Here is a 14,641-nt window from a genome sequence, read left to right as displayed (position 1 = left end):
ACAGCCAAAGACTGACTGAGCATTTTGGCTATATTCCGAATTCTGCCACTGACTCACTGTGTTTTTTGGCAAGTAACTTATCCTCCCTGAAACAAGTTCTTGATTCTTTATTTCTCTGTTTGTAAAGTTAGCATAATAATATTGTACTGACCTCACATGAGTTGTGTAATGATTACCTGCTTTAGAACTTTTCAGCATACAAGTAATACGGATTTTCAGTACCTTAGTTTTTAAATAAATATTTCTAAATTTTAATCTTTTTATTAGGTAAGTATATTAGAGAGATCATTTAAATGCAAAACAAAACCCTCATTGTGCTGTTTAAACCCTCATTGTAGCCAAGCTTTTTAGCCTAATGAGTTTTTACTTATTTACAACATATTAACAACTACACCCTATAAAGTATGAGTGATTGTTCTATTCATTTCCCTTAGTGTCAGAAAAAAGAAGAATTTATTGAAAGAATTCAAGGTTTAGATTTTGATACGAAAGCAGCAGTTGCCGCACATATTCAAGAGGTAATAATCTGTATAAAATGTTTATGTGTTTTTTATGAAGCTCATCATACATTATATTTGTGTATCTCCCCAAATACTTAAAGTCATAACTTAAGCAAGAATAAATAAAAATCAAATATAGATGCACTCTGCTTTTAGGCAAATCATCCTCTTTTCTTTAGACATAGCTTCTTAAGTGAATCATCTATAATGGCACAGTGCTGACTACAGATGTACTGTTGACTTTATCCATAGGGATATAGGCAGAAAGTGCTATCTGAGGAATGTATATTTCTTTGTTAGACAGCATAGCATGCATGATATAGTGAATGGAAACAGCATAAAGTGGATCACTGGCTGTAATTCAAATTAAAATGAGCTAAGGTAATGTATTATGTCACTCCAGTGATTTTGTTTTAATGAATGGGCACAGCAGAATTTCTATTCAAGATATTGCTTGAATTATAAATACATTAGTGATTTGTAACATCCATGTAAAAGCTAAATATAGGACATAATGTGCAATGTCAAATAATTGAAGTTAATATTTGTTAAGTTTTTTTTTTAAGCTGTTTCTGCTTTTTTAAAAGCTATTTCTGCATCTTCTTGTCTTGGGCTTTTAATCTTGTATACTTATTAGTTTTTAGAACTACAGTGTGTTAAATTTTACATGTTGATTAGAGAGAACTAAGGAAATGGAAGGGGGAAGAGTTGTATTTAAATAATCTCTATTTAAATCACTTTGTGTTCCATATGTTATCTTTTCTGTTAGTTAATGTTCATAGAACTCTGCTTTCCTGTCAGTAATATGGTCAACAGTAAGCATATTAGTACATAACAAGATACAGTTTTGTTGGTAGTTTCCCTTTATATATATGTTTCCATTAGCTTTGTGATTTGTATTTTATTTTGAATAAATGTTGAGTGCCACACGTTACTGAATTTGCCACCATTCTTGAAAGTGTTATTTTTCTGTTTATTGTGAAAATTAAAGCAAAATATCAGAATCACAGGGAGAAATGGAAAACAAGAAATAAGTATTTCACTTATATAACTTCTCCATTCTTTTAAAAATCTTTATTAGGAGTCCTTTTCTCCTAAGGTGCTATGATAGTGTCACCTCAGAAACTGTAAAAACTTTGCTTTTCAAGAATAAAATTGCAATAATATTATATAGTATAGGATTAGAAAAAACTTTTGCTTTTGATTTCAGTTACAATTAATTTAGTCTTATCTAAGGAAATGATCAATTGATTCTATTAAAGCAGTTGTCAGAAATAATAGTATTACCTTTCCTTAGGAATGCCTTGAATTAAATCTTATTTTTTAGTTAGAAGGTAAAAATAAATTCATTTAAAGACTATATTTAGTGAAAATAATTTTTAGTAGAAGCTTTTTCAGCATTCGTTAATTTGAAATGTTTTTATACATGTTTACTTTTCACATTTTTATTATATGGGATATATAATATTTAACCTAATGTACTAAAATTTATTTTTAAGTATTAACTATTTAAAAGTTGTTTATTTTGGTTGCTTTCTAAAGGTAACCCATAATCAGGAAAATGTGTTTGATCTACAATGGATGGAAGTGACTGATATGTCTCAGGAGGAAATAGAACCACTCTTGAAAAATATGGTATTGCATCTAAAAAGGCTTATAGATGAGAGAGATGAACATTCAGAGGTTTGTAAATTTCTTTTTGTATATTATGAAAGTTTCCTTTCCAAAAAACTTCAGAGATTTTTGAGAATTGATAGTCTGTCTCTTAGGGACAGGTAATAAGGTGCTGTATGTCTTTTGTGTAACACAGGAACCAGAAAGGATGCATAAGAGCCCCGAAGTGCTAGTAAACATACTGCAATTAGATTTTATTTTCCCCTTCCTTTTAAATTACTCTGATTTTGTTCTTCTGTGTTTTTTTAAAAACTCATCCCTATAGTTCTGGCAACAAGTATGAAACCAGAGTTCTGGAAAAAGTATAAAACTAAAAATATCGTTGATGTAAGTGGAAAAACCATTGCTTTTTCAAAGTTTAAGAATTTGATTAAGGTTAATTTTGTAGTTTCATTGCCACATTTTGAGACTGTAAAAAATGTGTTAATAAAAGGAGAATAACAGGTGTTCTGAATAAAATGTCCCACAAAAGTTCTCAAATTTTTGTAGCAATTTAATGAGGTGTGATTTTTAAAAAAGAATTATTATAAGCTCTTTTAAGAAAGTACTTTGCTTTTAAAAGGAGTAAAATTGCACCAGACTTTTTGGTTGCATTCTTTGAGAGCAGTTTATAATTTTTAGAGAAGTCTAGACGTTAGTGCATGTGGTGGTGAGTAATATTTTCTTAATAGCAGACCAAAATACTCTGTCATTCTGGAGATTGTAAAACTTTGATCAGTTGTTCAATTTACATGAGAGAAACAGATTTGAGTTTATTTATGGAGAATTTGATTAGTCTTGGGACTAATGAAAGACTATATAGGAGAAATTTCTAGAGATGCTTTTGGAATAAAAAGCTTTCTCATTGCTCTATAAAATATATTCCTTTCTGATGGGAATTTTTAGCTTTTCTTATGGCTTTAAAAGAGAAGAATATATAGGAAATGAAGAAACGTTTTTTAAAGCAACAGCTAAATTTTTAAAAAATTTAAGACAGTGAGACCAACGGAAGAAAAGAATGAGTTTCAAAACATTCCTAGAATATATGAAACCACCTACCCTGAGATACTCAGATCACTTTATTTTCAGTCAGTCTTGAACCATATGCTGTATCTTCTTTTTTATATTAGTAATCTTTTTACTGTTTTAGTAAAACCACTTTCAGTATGTATCCTGGCGGGCAGTAGTACTCACACTGGGAGTTCAAGTGGGTATCCTAGCACTCAAATCCTCCACTTGCTGGCATAGCCAGAATTGGGCAGCCACAGGCTATCCACGGGGGGTGCTCCCCCTTGTCAGAACAGAGAGCCCTTTCCTCTGTTTTTATTGAACTTTTGTCGTCATTTGTTTCACTTTGATGTAGAAAGTATAATTTGGTCACATTGTTTTTAATTATACTTTTTTTTCCTTAATGCTATGAAACAAGGATCTCTTCAGTCATCTTTTGAAAGTGAAAGTGGCTCAGTTGTGTCAGACTCTTTGTAACCCTGTGGACTGTAGCCTGCCAGGCTCCTCTGTCCATGGAATTCTCCAGACCAGAATACTGGAGTGGGTAGCTGTTCCCTTCTCCAAGGGATCTTCCCAACCCAGGGTTTGAACCTGGGTCTCCTGCACTGCAGGTGGGTTCTTTACCATCTGAGCCGCCAGGGAAGCCCAAGAGTACTGCAGTGGGTAGCATGTCCTCCAGCAGCATTTTCCCAGGCCAGGATCTTCTTTGACTAAACTCCAGCAGGATCGTCTCCTTTTACTAAAAACTAGGTATTTATTGTCACTGTTTAGGCCAAGCTTTGTATTGTAGATTTATTGTGTACTTAATCTTAGTACATCTACACAATAATCTCATTTTATAGATGAAGATTCTAAAGTTCAGAGAGGTTAGGTGACTTGCCCATTCTAACTCCAACACTTGTGATCCTGACCTTTATAATACCTTTGCCTAAATCTCTGCTCTGATACTTTTCCTTAATGATGAATTCTGTAATTATCGTCACCTGAAATTTTTAGCCTTGTTGTATCATATGTTCATTCTTCAACGTATATTGATAAATACCTACTTTTTGTAAGAACTTTTACTAGAGTATGTGAGAGCAACAGACTTTCAAAGAAGAACCAAAGATGGTTACAGTCTAATAGAGAAATTATTTTAATAAGTGAGTTAACTGTAATAAAAGTTGGTAAGTGACAAGTACCGAAAAAGAGACATGGATCTAAATGTTGTACTATGTGTGTGTGTTAGTCGCTCAGTCGTGTCCGCCTCTTTGCGACCCCATGGACTGTATCCCGCCAGGCCTCTCTGTCCATTGAATTCTCCAGGCAAGAATTCTAGAGTGGGTTGCCATTTCCTTCTCCGAAATGTTGTACTATAGGAATTTAAAGAAGAAAGATTACTTGCAACTGGTAGTGGAATACCTAAGATTGGAAGGATCAGAGAAAGCTTTTCAGAAATTAAAAGTATGCCTTAATAACATTTCCTATCAGACTTTTGAAAATGTTTGGAGTTCTTGAGCTCAAGAAACTACCACTATTAGAGAAAAGGCAAAATGGAAAGTACCTCTGGGTACTCTCTTAATTCTTAACACTAGGTTTCTTTCTTTTTATTTTATTTATTTATTTATTTTTATTTTATTTATTTTAGTTGGAGGCTAATTACTTTATAATATTGTAGTGGTTTTTGCCATACAGTGATATGAATCAGCCATGGATTTACATGTGTTCCCCATCCTGAACCCCTCTCCCACCTCCCTACCCATGGTTTCTTTCTTTTTAAAAAATATTTTGCATCCATAGATCTTTTGTGCTCTGTTTGTTTTCAACTGGAAATTGTTGATATACTTTAATTTTACCACCTGCTAATTTCAAATATAATATGTATCTTCAGTACTTTTCTTGAGTTTTCTGTTTTGTGAATAATTTGGTTAAATATTTTTGAGCAGCTTTTTGTATTCACTACTCTGCTGGATAACATCAGGGATACAAAGGAAGTATAAGGAAGGTTGTATCTGATTTATTTTAAAAAAGCACATTGTAAATGAAAAATAAGGTGGCATGTAATTAAGTACTAGTTTCTGTATGAAACAGATATTTAGTAATTACTATATGCAGATACTGATGGTTCACAGGTAAAGAATTTGCCTGCAAATGCTGGAGACATGGGAGACGCAAGTTCAGTTGCTGGGTCAGAAAGATCCCCTGGAGGAGGAAATGGCAACCCACTCCAGTATTCTTGCCTGAAAAAATCCCATGAACAGAGGAGCCTAGCGAGCTACAGTCCAGAGTCACAAAGAATCAGACATGACTGAGCACAGACACACACACATGTATGCAGGTTCTTTTGTTAAAGACAAGAGATGTTATAAGGCAATATTAAAGATAATTGAGACAGTAAGAAAATAGGCAAATAAAAGCTGACTCCGTGAAGTTCGAGCTTGGGCTGCTGTGGAAATTAGTAACACTATTCACAGAGGCAGTGGAGTTGGGCTGGACATACTAAGTAGTAGATAGACAAGATGAAGTAGTGTCAGTGAGCAAACCATCCTTTGAAACGTAACATTGAAAGAGAAATAGAAGGATAATAAAGGGGAAAATGTGACTTTTTTCCCTTCCCTAGATAGTAGAAACTTGTATGTCTTTGAGAAATAGAAGGATAATAAAGGGGAAAATGTGACTTTTTTCCCTTCCCTAGATAGTAGAAACTTGTATGTCTTTGAAGAACAAGGAGAAAAAAGCAATAGGAAGAGAGAAACTGAAAATGTTACAGAAGTAAGGAATATGTGTTGGGAATAAGAGATGCATAAAAATGGAGGAATTTATTGCAGGTGGTTCTGTTTCTTTGACAAATTGAAGGAGAGTTCATTTGTTGGAAGTAATGATAGCAGTTTGTAGTTGAGGGCTTATGTAGAGAAAAGGGAATATATTTACATCTGCCTTTATGGGAAAATTTTGCCAGGAAACGATCAAGATTTTCAGTGAAAGAATTGATGGACATTGGAAAGAGCTTAATTGAAAGTGGATGACAACTTCTGTAGTAGGGCTGTAATTTATTTGTTTAGTTTTTTTAGAGTTCTTTATCACCTTGGAACAGGAATAGAAAAATTGATAGTAGGTAAGGAAAATGACATAGCATTTTAAGTCAGACTTGAATTTGAATTTGTGTTATATTCGTGTGTAACTTTAAGTTATTTAATCTATATGTGCCTCAGTTTCCTTAGGTCTAAAATAGATGTACAGCCTCTGTTGCCAATTATAGTATTGGATGGGATCTTGTTGGATCTAGCTAGGAGTTCTATAAATATTTTTTCCCTTTTGTTTTTTCCCCGAAGAGTGAACAAACCATAGTCAAAGAGTGACATAGTAGTGTTAAATTATAAAGTAAGGTTGACATTTAACAGCCTAATTGCAGTTTCAGGCCAATTGCAGTTTCTAGAGTAGCCAATAATAATCTGTTTGACTGGGCAGAAGGGGAGAGTTGAATGAGTGGAGGTTCAGGCATAGGAATGGTGATACAGGAGTAATGTTCTAGTAAAGAAGGCTAAGGAACTATATTTTTTATTTTTTAAACTTGAAATTAGCCTCTTGTGCTACTGGTTACTGTATTGGACAGAACAGTTACAGACATACTAATCCTGAGTTAATTCCTTTACTGTGTCAACAAATCTTCTATGCCTTTCCAACAGTTGCTATTTGTTCTACATGTTTTACCACAATTTATTAATTTTTGTTAGAACACTGGGAAGGGAAAAAAATATTGTCTTGTTTTTGTGTTATCTACTAAATAACTCAACCATGTACTGTTGAATGAAACTTTTTAAAAAAATGACAGCTAAATATGTCAAAGTTAAGGGACTTACCTGGCGGTGCTGTCTTTAAGTCACCATGCAAGGGGTGTGGGTTTGATCCCTGCTTGGGGAACTAAGATCCCACGTGCTGTGTGGCATAGTCAAAAAACAAAAAGTTCACCATTAATGATGAAGATATTAAATAAATAAGACATTTTTGACCAATGCATTCTTTCTGATATTGTAGTATAACACTTAGAATTAGTGACTAGTGTTGTGTATCTGGTTCTCTGATACGTAAAACACTAAAAGGGCTTCTGTGGTCTCTGTCTCCTTAGACTATTGTAGAGCTCTCTGAAGAGCGGGATGGTCTTCATTTTCTACCCCACGCCTCTTCATCTGCACAGTCACCTTGTGGTTCTCCAGGCATGAAGCGAACGGAAAGTCGGCAGCATCTGTCAGTGGAGCTAGCAGATGCTAAGGCCAAGATAAGAAGGCTTAGGCAGGAATTGTAAGTTGCTACTTGTCAAGGCTTGTTGAATTTATATGGTTGCAAAGGTGACCTAATGCAATGTTTTTAGGCTTATGAAATTGCGTGGTTCCCAGTTGCTAGGCTGTGTCACAGTTTTCAGTAGTATTTGTCAAAATGAAGACACTATCAAAGTTTTCTTAATGCTAAATCTTATCAACTTAAAGGATGACCTTTATCCTGTATCTATGTACTTCCTATTCTTCTAGTGTTAGGATGTCCTTTCTTTTATAAAATAATGTTTTTCCTTTGCAAATTAAGGTCTGCTTAATTTTTTTATTTTTTCATTCCATGAAATCCAAAATACAACCACTGATACAAATGGTTAAGTTTAGCTTTTTCAAAATTAATGTTATAAAATGAATTTTTGGTGTACAGTATTACAGAAAAATAATTTTGTGTATCTTCTGCATGGAGTAATTGAAATGCCTGAGTCACATACCTAAAAATGGTAAATATTCAGATTGGTTAGTGCTGATAAAATTAATATATTTATTTAACTTTCAAAAATCATTACAGGAAAATCAGTATAAATGTCACATTGGTGAATAACTTGTAAAGACCCAACCAGTCTCTGCTGGAGATTTTTTTATATTGCACTTTAAAAAACAAAGGAGTTGTGTGTTATAGGCTTTTTCTTTCCTTGTTTTTTTTTCATTTTTTGGGGGGAATTTGTTTTCTTGGGATTTAGGCTTTGGGGTGTAGATTTTAAATTTAAAACCACCATATAGCAATTAAGTTTATTGACTGTTTAAAGCAGTTAGTTTTAAGAAAGTGGTTGAATGTGCAAGGTAGAAAAAATATACAGTCCATAGGAAAATTTGAAAACAAGAAAATACAGCTTTCATTGTGAATGTCTGCGGTATTATGTATCTGTTGAAGTGAATACGCCCAAGATATTCTATAAACAGCTGCACCATGAAAATTAGGGAAGAGATTGCTGTTATTAGTTTGACTGGCAGTTAATGGATAGCCTAAACAGTGAACACTAGTTCGTTCCATATAATTTAGCACAATCTTCTTCAGTCTTTAGATAAAGCATGCAATTAGAACTGCAGTGATGGCTGTGAATTCATTTAACATTTTGCACTGTATTAAAATTTGATTTTAAAATAAAATTTACTTGAGCATAGTGTTATTAAAATTCCAGACAATTTAAAGAGATTAGTAAAATTTGGTCTCATGCTGACTGGAAAATATAAATGAATATTTTTAATGAATAAATAAATATCCCAGATATAGCAAGTTTTCTCAGTAACTAGCATTACATCAAATACCATCTGTATCGTTTGCTGTCCTTTGAAAGTGTGTTCCTTCATGGGTTTATTCTGTTAACATCTGTTTTAAGTGTTTTTGTTGGGATAGATCTTTACTAAAGTGATGGAAGTGTGGAATCATGGTAGATCAAAATAGTTTAGGTTGCCTTATACCTAATGGAAATAAATAATTGTAATAAGAACATGCAGATTGATAGCATACTTGTGGGTGGTACATCATAATATAATTGCTTTTGATTTATTACACTTTCGGTTAATTACACTTTCGAGTAAAAGTGTAATTTGGAATTTGGATGGAAGAAGAAGTAATTCCTTATAAAGTTCACTTTTATGCAATAGTTAACACTATCAAATGCTTCCTTTAATAATTCTCTTTGTCTATTGGATCCAATGTTTCCAAAGAGTTTTTTACTCATGCAAATTATTATTTTTTTTTTTTTAGGAAAAACAGCTTTATTGAAATATAATTCATATATCAGAAAATTGAACCTTTTAAAGTATGCAATTCAGTGCTTTTTAGTTTATTCTTAGAGTTGTTCAATCATCCCATGCCATCTAATATTTTTTTTTCTTTTTTTTAATTTTATTTAATTTTTAAACTTTACATAATTGTATTAGTTTTGCCAAATATCAAAATGAATCCACCACAGGTATACATGTGTTCCCCATCCTGAACCCTCCTCCCTCCCCATACCATCCCTCTGGGTCGTCCCAGTGCACTAGCCCCAAGCATCCAGTATCGTGCATCGAACCTGGACTGGCATCTCATTTTATACATGATATTTTACATGTTTCAATACCATTCTCTCAAATCTTCCCACCCTCTCTCTCTCTCCCACAGAGTCCATAAGACTGTTCTATACAACACTGTCTCTTTTGCTGTCTCGTACACAGGGTTATTGTTACCATCTTTCTAAATTCCATATATATGCGTTAGTATACTGTATTGGTGTTTTTCCTTCTGGCTTACTTCACTCTGTATAATAGGCTCCAGTTTCATCCACCTCATTAGAACTGATTCAAATGTATTCTTTTTAATGGCTGAGTAATACTCCATTGTGTATATGTACCATAGCTTTCTTACCCATTATTCATCTGCTGATGGGCACCTAGGTTGCTTCCATGTCCTGGCTATTATAAACAGTGCTGCGATGAACATTGGGGTACACGTGTCTCTTTCCCTTCTGGTTCCCTCAGTGTGTATGCCCAGCAGTGGGATTGCTGGATCATAAGGCAGTTCTATTTCCAGTTTTTTAAGGAATCTCCACACTGTTCTCCATAGTGGCTGTACTAGTTTGCATTCCCACCAACAGTGTAAGAGGGTTCCCTTTTCTCCACACCCTCTCCAGCATTTATTATTTGTAGACTTTTGGATCGCAGCCATTCTGACTGATGTGAAATGGTACCTCATAGTGGTTTTGATTTGCATTTCTCTGATAATGAGTGATGTTGAGCATCTTTTCATGTGTTTGTTAGCCATCTGTATGTCTTCTTTGGAGAAATGTCTGTTTAGTTCTTTGGCCCATTTTTTGATTGGGTCATTTATTTTTCTGGAGTTGAGCTGTAGGAGTTGCTTGTATATTTTTGAGATTAGTTGTTTGTCAGTTGCTTCATTTGCTATTATTTTCTCCCATTCTGAACCATGCCATCTAATATTAAGACATTTTCATCACCCCAGAAAGAAACTGCATACCCATCAACAGTCACTGCATCACCTTTGGCCTTTGGCTCCTCAAAACCACTAATATACTTCCTATTTCTATAGATTTGTCTGTTCTAGACATTTCATATATATAAATGGACTCATACATTATGTGGCCTTTTATTTCTGGCTTCTTTCACTTAGCATAATGTTGTCAAGATTTGTCCATGTTGTACGATATAGCAATAGTTCATTCCTTTTGATGGTTGAATAATACTCTCTTTTATGGACATTCTACATTTTGATTACTCATTTATGAGTTGATGGACGTTTGGATTGTATTCTACTTTTTGGCTATTTAAATAATACTCCTGTGAACATTCATGTGTGTTTATTTGTATAGACACATATTTTCATTTCTCTTGGGTATTTACTGAGTTGTGGAAATTCTTGGTCATATAGTAGCTCTGTGTTTAACCTTTCGAGGAACTGTCAAACTATTTGGCTGTACCATTTTACATCACCACCAGCAAAGTATGAGGCCTCTAGTGTCTCTGCATCCTCAGCAATACATGTTATTATACGCCCTTTTATTACAACCATAGATTTGATTTGCATTCCATGACTAATAATGTTGAGTCTCTTTTCATGTGCTTATTGGCCGTTTGTATATCTTCTTTGGAGAGATGTTTATTCAGTTCCTTTGCCCATTTTTTTTTTTTTTGGTCCATTTTTAAGTTGAATTTTGAGATAAACTTTTAATCAGTTCAGTTCAGTCACTCAGTCGTGTCTGACTCTTTACGACCCCATGGACCACAACATGCCAGGCCTTCTGGTCCATCATGAAATTACATGAAAACTGGAGGGATATTAGAAATCTGTATACCCCACAGTTGAGAGTAAGTGAATTTTATTCACTTTTGACTTGGGGGAGAAAAGGGAGTGGTGTCAGGAAAAGTTCATAGAGATAGTAACATTTCACCTGATGTTAGGCATTAAGTAAGTTGAAAAGGCTCAGATGGGTAGAAGCAGAAGAAACAGCAGCAATAGAATATGAAGAGAGACAAGGGGAAATGAAGCTGAAAATGATGGAGTGGATAAGTAGAATGTCATGTATGCAGTGCTGAGAAATTTGAATATTAAACAGTGTGGGCCAACTGAAGGTTTTTTTTTTGTATGGGAGAGCACTTTAAAAACAGATTTCTGTTTTAATAAAGATATATCAACCTAGTAGCTGACCTTTAGTGAGTATTCAAATTGGAAAAATAAATTCTGGCGTCATTGTAAAGATAGATTGAAGGACAGTCCAGGCAAGAAGTGGTTTGAGCCTGATCCAGGGTTTTAATGATGAGGTTGAAGAGGAGGTGTTAACAAAGAAATTAGGGTCTTCAGTATAATTCCTAGTTTCCTGTAAGTAGCGTTTGTCTAGATGGTGATGCCGTTCATTCAGACAGGGAACATAAGAGAGAGGAATACTATTAAGGTAAAAGACAAGTTTAGTTTTGACATATTTAGTTTGAGGTGCCTTTGAAATATTTCTGTGGAGATGATCAACTAGATAATTGACTATCTGGCCCATGATGCAGAGTAGAGATTTCAGATCATTAGTATACTCGTGCAGAATAATATATGCAGCAGCATGTAAGTCCTAATTGAAACCTTTGGAATGGAACAGACTGCCCACAAGCATGAAGAATGTGAAGGATGTAATCTGAAGAATACAAATATTAGAAAGGTGCTTAAGTGATTCAAGGTAGATGTCACCATTTATTACCCACATTACTCAGTTTCTTCATATACAAAATAACAGGTAGAGCAAATGATTAAGTGCATGAGCTTTAGAGGCACTCTAAAATGTGAATCCTGGCTCTCAACACTTCCTAACTGAGTGACTGCGGCCAACTTACAGAAACTCTAAGGCTGTTCAGTTTCCTAGACTGTTAAATAGGAATAATATTAGTGCTTACTGTAGGGTTGTTGTGTGAGGTAAATATGTAAGTAAACAGTGTGTATTACATAAGCGCTCAACAAATGTAAGCTGCAATCATGAGCTACTACTTCTTTAGAGTTCTTGTGAGGATTAAGTGCTTGGCAGAGTATAAAATGCATAGCACAAGTGTGTGGCACAGATAATGAGAACTTGATAATTGTTAGCCAAAAGATAGGCACAAAACATGAAATCAGCAAAAGAATCAGAGAATTAATATGTTGAGAACTAGAAAAATCCTAAGAGTGTAGAGTCATGGAAACCAAAGGAGAAGCATATTAAGAAGAGTGGCATGAACTGCATTAAGTTTCTCAAAGATCTGAAAATAATGTGTTGGATTCGGCAATAGGTGACTGACTGACTGTGATAAATAGTGTCAGTGGGAAGATGTGAATGGAAGCCTCATCACTGTAGATAGAATGGTCAAATGGGTGCAAAAAGGGATTATTTTATTAGTAAGTGTAGATCCTTCTGGGTAACACTTTTGGAAATTCCAGTAATTAAAGTCATACTTCACAAACTCCAAAGTGAATTTTAGGTGGATTAAAGAGCTAAATGTAAAACACAGAATAATGATGAAGAAACTAGTCTAGATGGTGTTGCTGCTGCTGCTAAGTCCCTTCAGTTGTATCCAACTCTATGTGACCCCATAGACAGCAGCTCACCAGGCTCCCCCGTCCCTGGGATTCTCCAGGGAAGAACACCGGAGTGGGTTGCCATTTCCTTCTCCAATGCATGAAAGTGAAAAGTGAAAGTGAAGTCTCTCAGTTGTGTCCGACTCTTAGCAACCCCATGGACTGCAGCCCACCAGGCTCCTCTGTCTATGGGATTTTCCAGGTGAAAGTACTGGAGTGGGGTGTCATTGCCTTCTCCAAGTTTAGATGAGTATGTGTTAATATACTCTTGGTGGGGAAGAATTTTTGCACAAAAGTGGTTGCTCTGTTTGTATTTTTTAAAATGTTAAATTTGTAAACATCCAGAAAAAAATAAGTGTATTAAAAGCATTAGAATATTCCTCAAACAGTTAAATATAGAATTTTTATATAATCTAGCAATTCCACACCTATGTATATCCCACTAAAATTGAAAACAGGAACTCAAACATATACTGGCATGCCATTGTTCACTGAAGCATTATTTCCAATAGCTAAAGAGTAGAAACAACCCAATGGCCATCAACAGATGGACAGATAAACAAAATGTGCTTGTGGGCACACAGTGGATTATTCAGTTCAGTTCAGTCGCTCAGTCGTGTCCGACTCTTTGTGACCCCATGAATTGCAGCACGCCAGGCCTCCCTGTCCATTACCAGCTCCTGGAGTTTACTCAAACTCATGTCCATTGAGTCGGTGATGCCGTCCAGCCATCTCATCCTCTGTCGTCCCTTTCTCCTCCTGCCCCCAATCCCTGCCAGCATCAGAGTCTTTTCCAATGAGTCAACTCTTCGCATGAGGTAGCCAAAGTATTGGAGTTTCAGCTTTAGCATCAGTCCTTCCAATGAACACCCAGGACTTTTCTCCTTTAGAATGGACTGGTTGGATCTCCTTGCAGTCCAAGGGACTCTAGAGTCTTCTCCAACACCACAGTTCAAAAGCATCAATTCTTCGGCGCTCAGCTTTCTTCACAGTCCAACTCTCACATCCATACATGACCACTGGAAAAACCATAGCCTTGACTAGACGGACCTTTGTTGGCAAAGTAATGTCTCTGCTTTTGAAGATGTCATCTAGCTTGGTCACAACTTTCCTTCCAAGGAGTAAGTATCTTTTAATTTCATGGCTGCAATCACCATCTACAGTGATTTTGGAGCCCAGAAAAATAGTCAGCCACTGTTTCCCCATCTATTTGCCATGAAGTGATGGGACCCGATGCCATGATTTCAGTTTTCTGAAGTTGAGCTTTAAGCCAACTTTTCACTCTCCTCTTTCACTTTCATCAAGAGGCTCTTTAGTTCTTCACTTTCTGCTGTAAGCGTGGTATCATCTGCATATCTGAGGTTATTGATTTTCTCCTGGCAATCTTGATTCCAGCTTGTGCTTCCTCCAGCCCAGAGTTTCTCATGATGTACTCTGCATAGAAGTTAAATAAGCAGGGTGACAATATACAGCCTTGACATCCTCCTTTTCCTATTTGGAACCAGTCTGTTGTTCCATGTCCAGTTCTAACTGTTGCTTCCTAACTTGCATACAGGTTTCTCAAGAGGCAGGTCAGGTGGTCTGGTATTCCTATCCCTTAAAGAATTTTGCACAGTTTCTTGTGATCCACATAGTCAAAGGCT

The 14,641-nt window shown here is 35.3% G+C and overlaps 1 protein-coding gene across 6 annotated transcripts in view; it reads left to right on the top strand.

Moving 5' to 3' along the window:
• Nucleotides 1-14,641, top strand: part of CCDC88A (coiled-coil domain containing 88A) — a 118,526-nt gene that overhangs the window by 40,490 nt on the left and 63,395 nt on the right. For all 6 annotated transcript variants that reach the window (XM_061432395.1, XM_061432394.1, XM_061432393.1 and 3 more), the window contains exons 6-8: nucleotides 435-518; nucleotides 2,043-2,183; nucleotides 7,267-7,439. In XM_061432395.1, the coding sequence (XP_061288379.1) occupies nucleotides 435-518; nucleotides 2,043-2,183; nucleotides 7,267-7,439 (398 nt within the window). The remainder of the gene's footprint in view (nucleotides 1-434; nucleotides 519-2,042; nucleotides 2,184-7,266; nucleotides 7,440-14,641) is intronic.

This window comes from Bos javanicus, chromosome 11 (assembly GCF_032452875.1).
Source record: "Bos javanicus breed banteng chromosome 11, ARS-OSU_banteng_1.0, whole genome shotgun sequence".
Lineage (NCBI taxonomy): Eukaryota > Metazoa > Chordata > Mammalia > Artiodactyla > Bovidae > Bos > Bos javanicus.
This window is presented reverse-complemented; position numbering and strand designations above follow the sequence as displayed.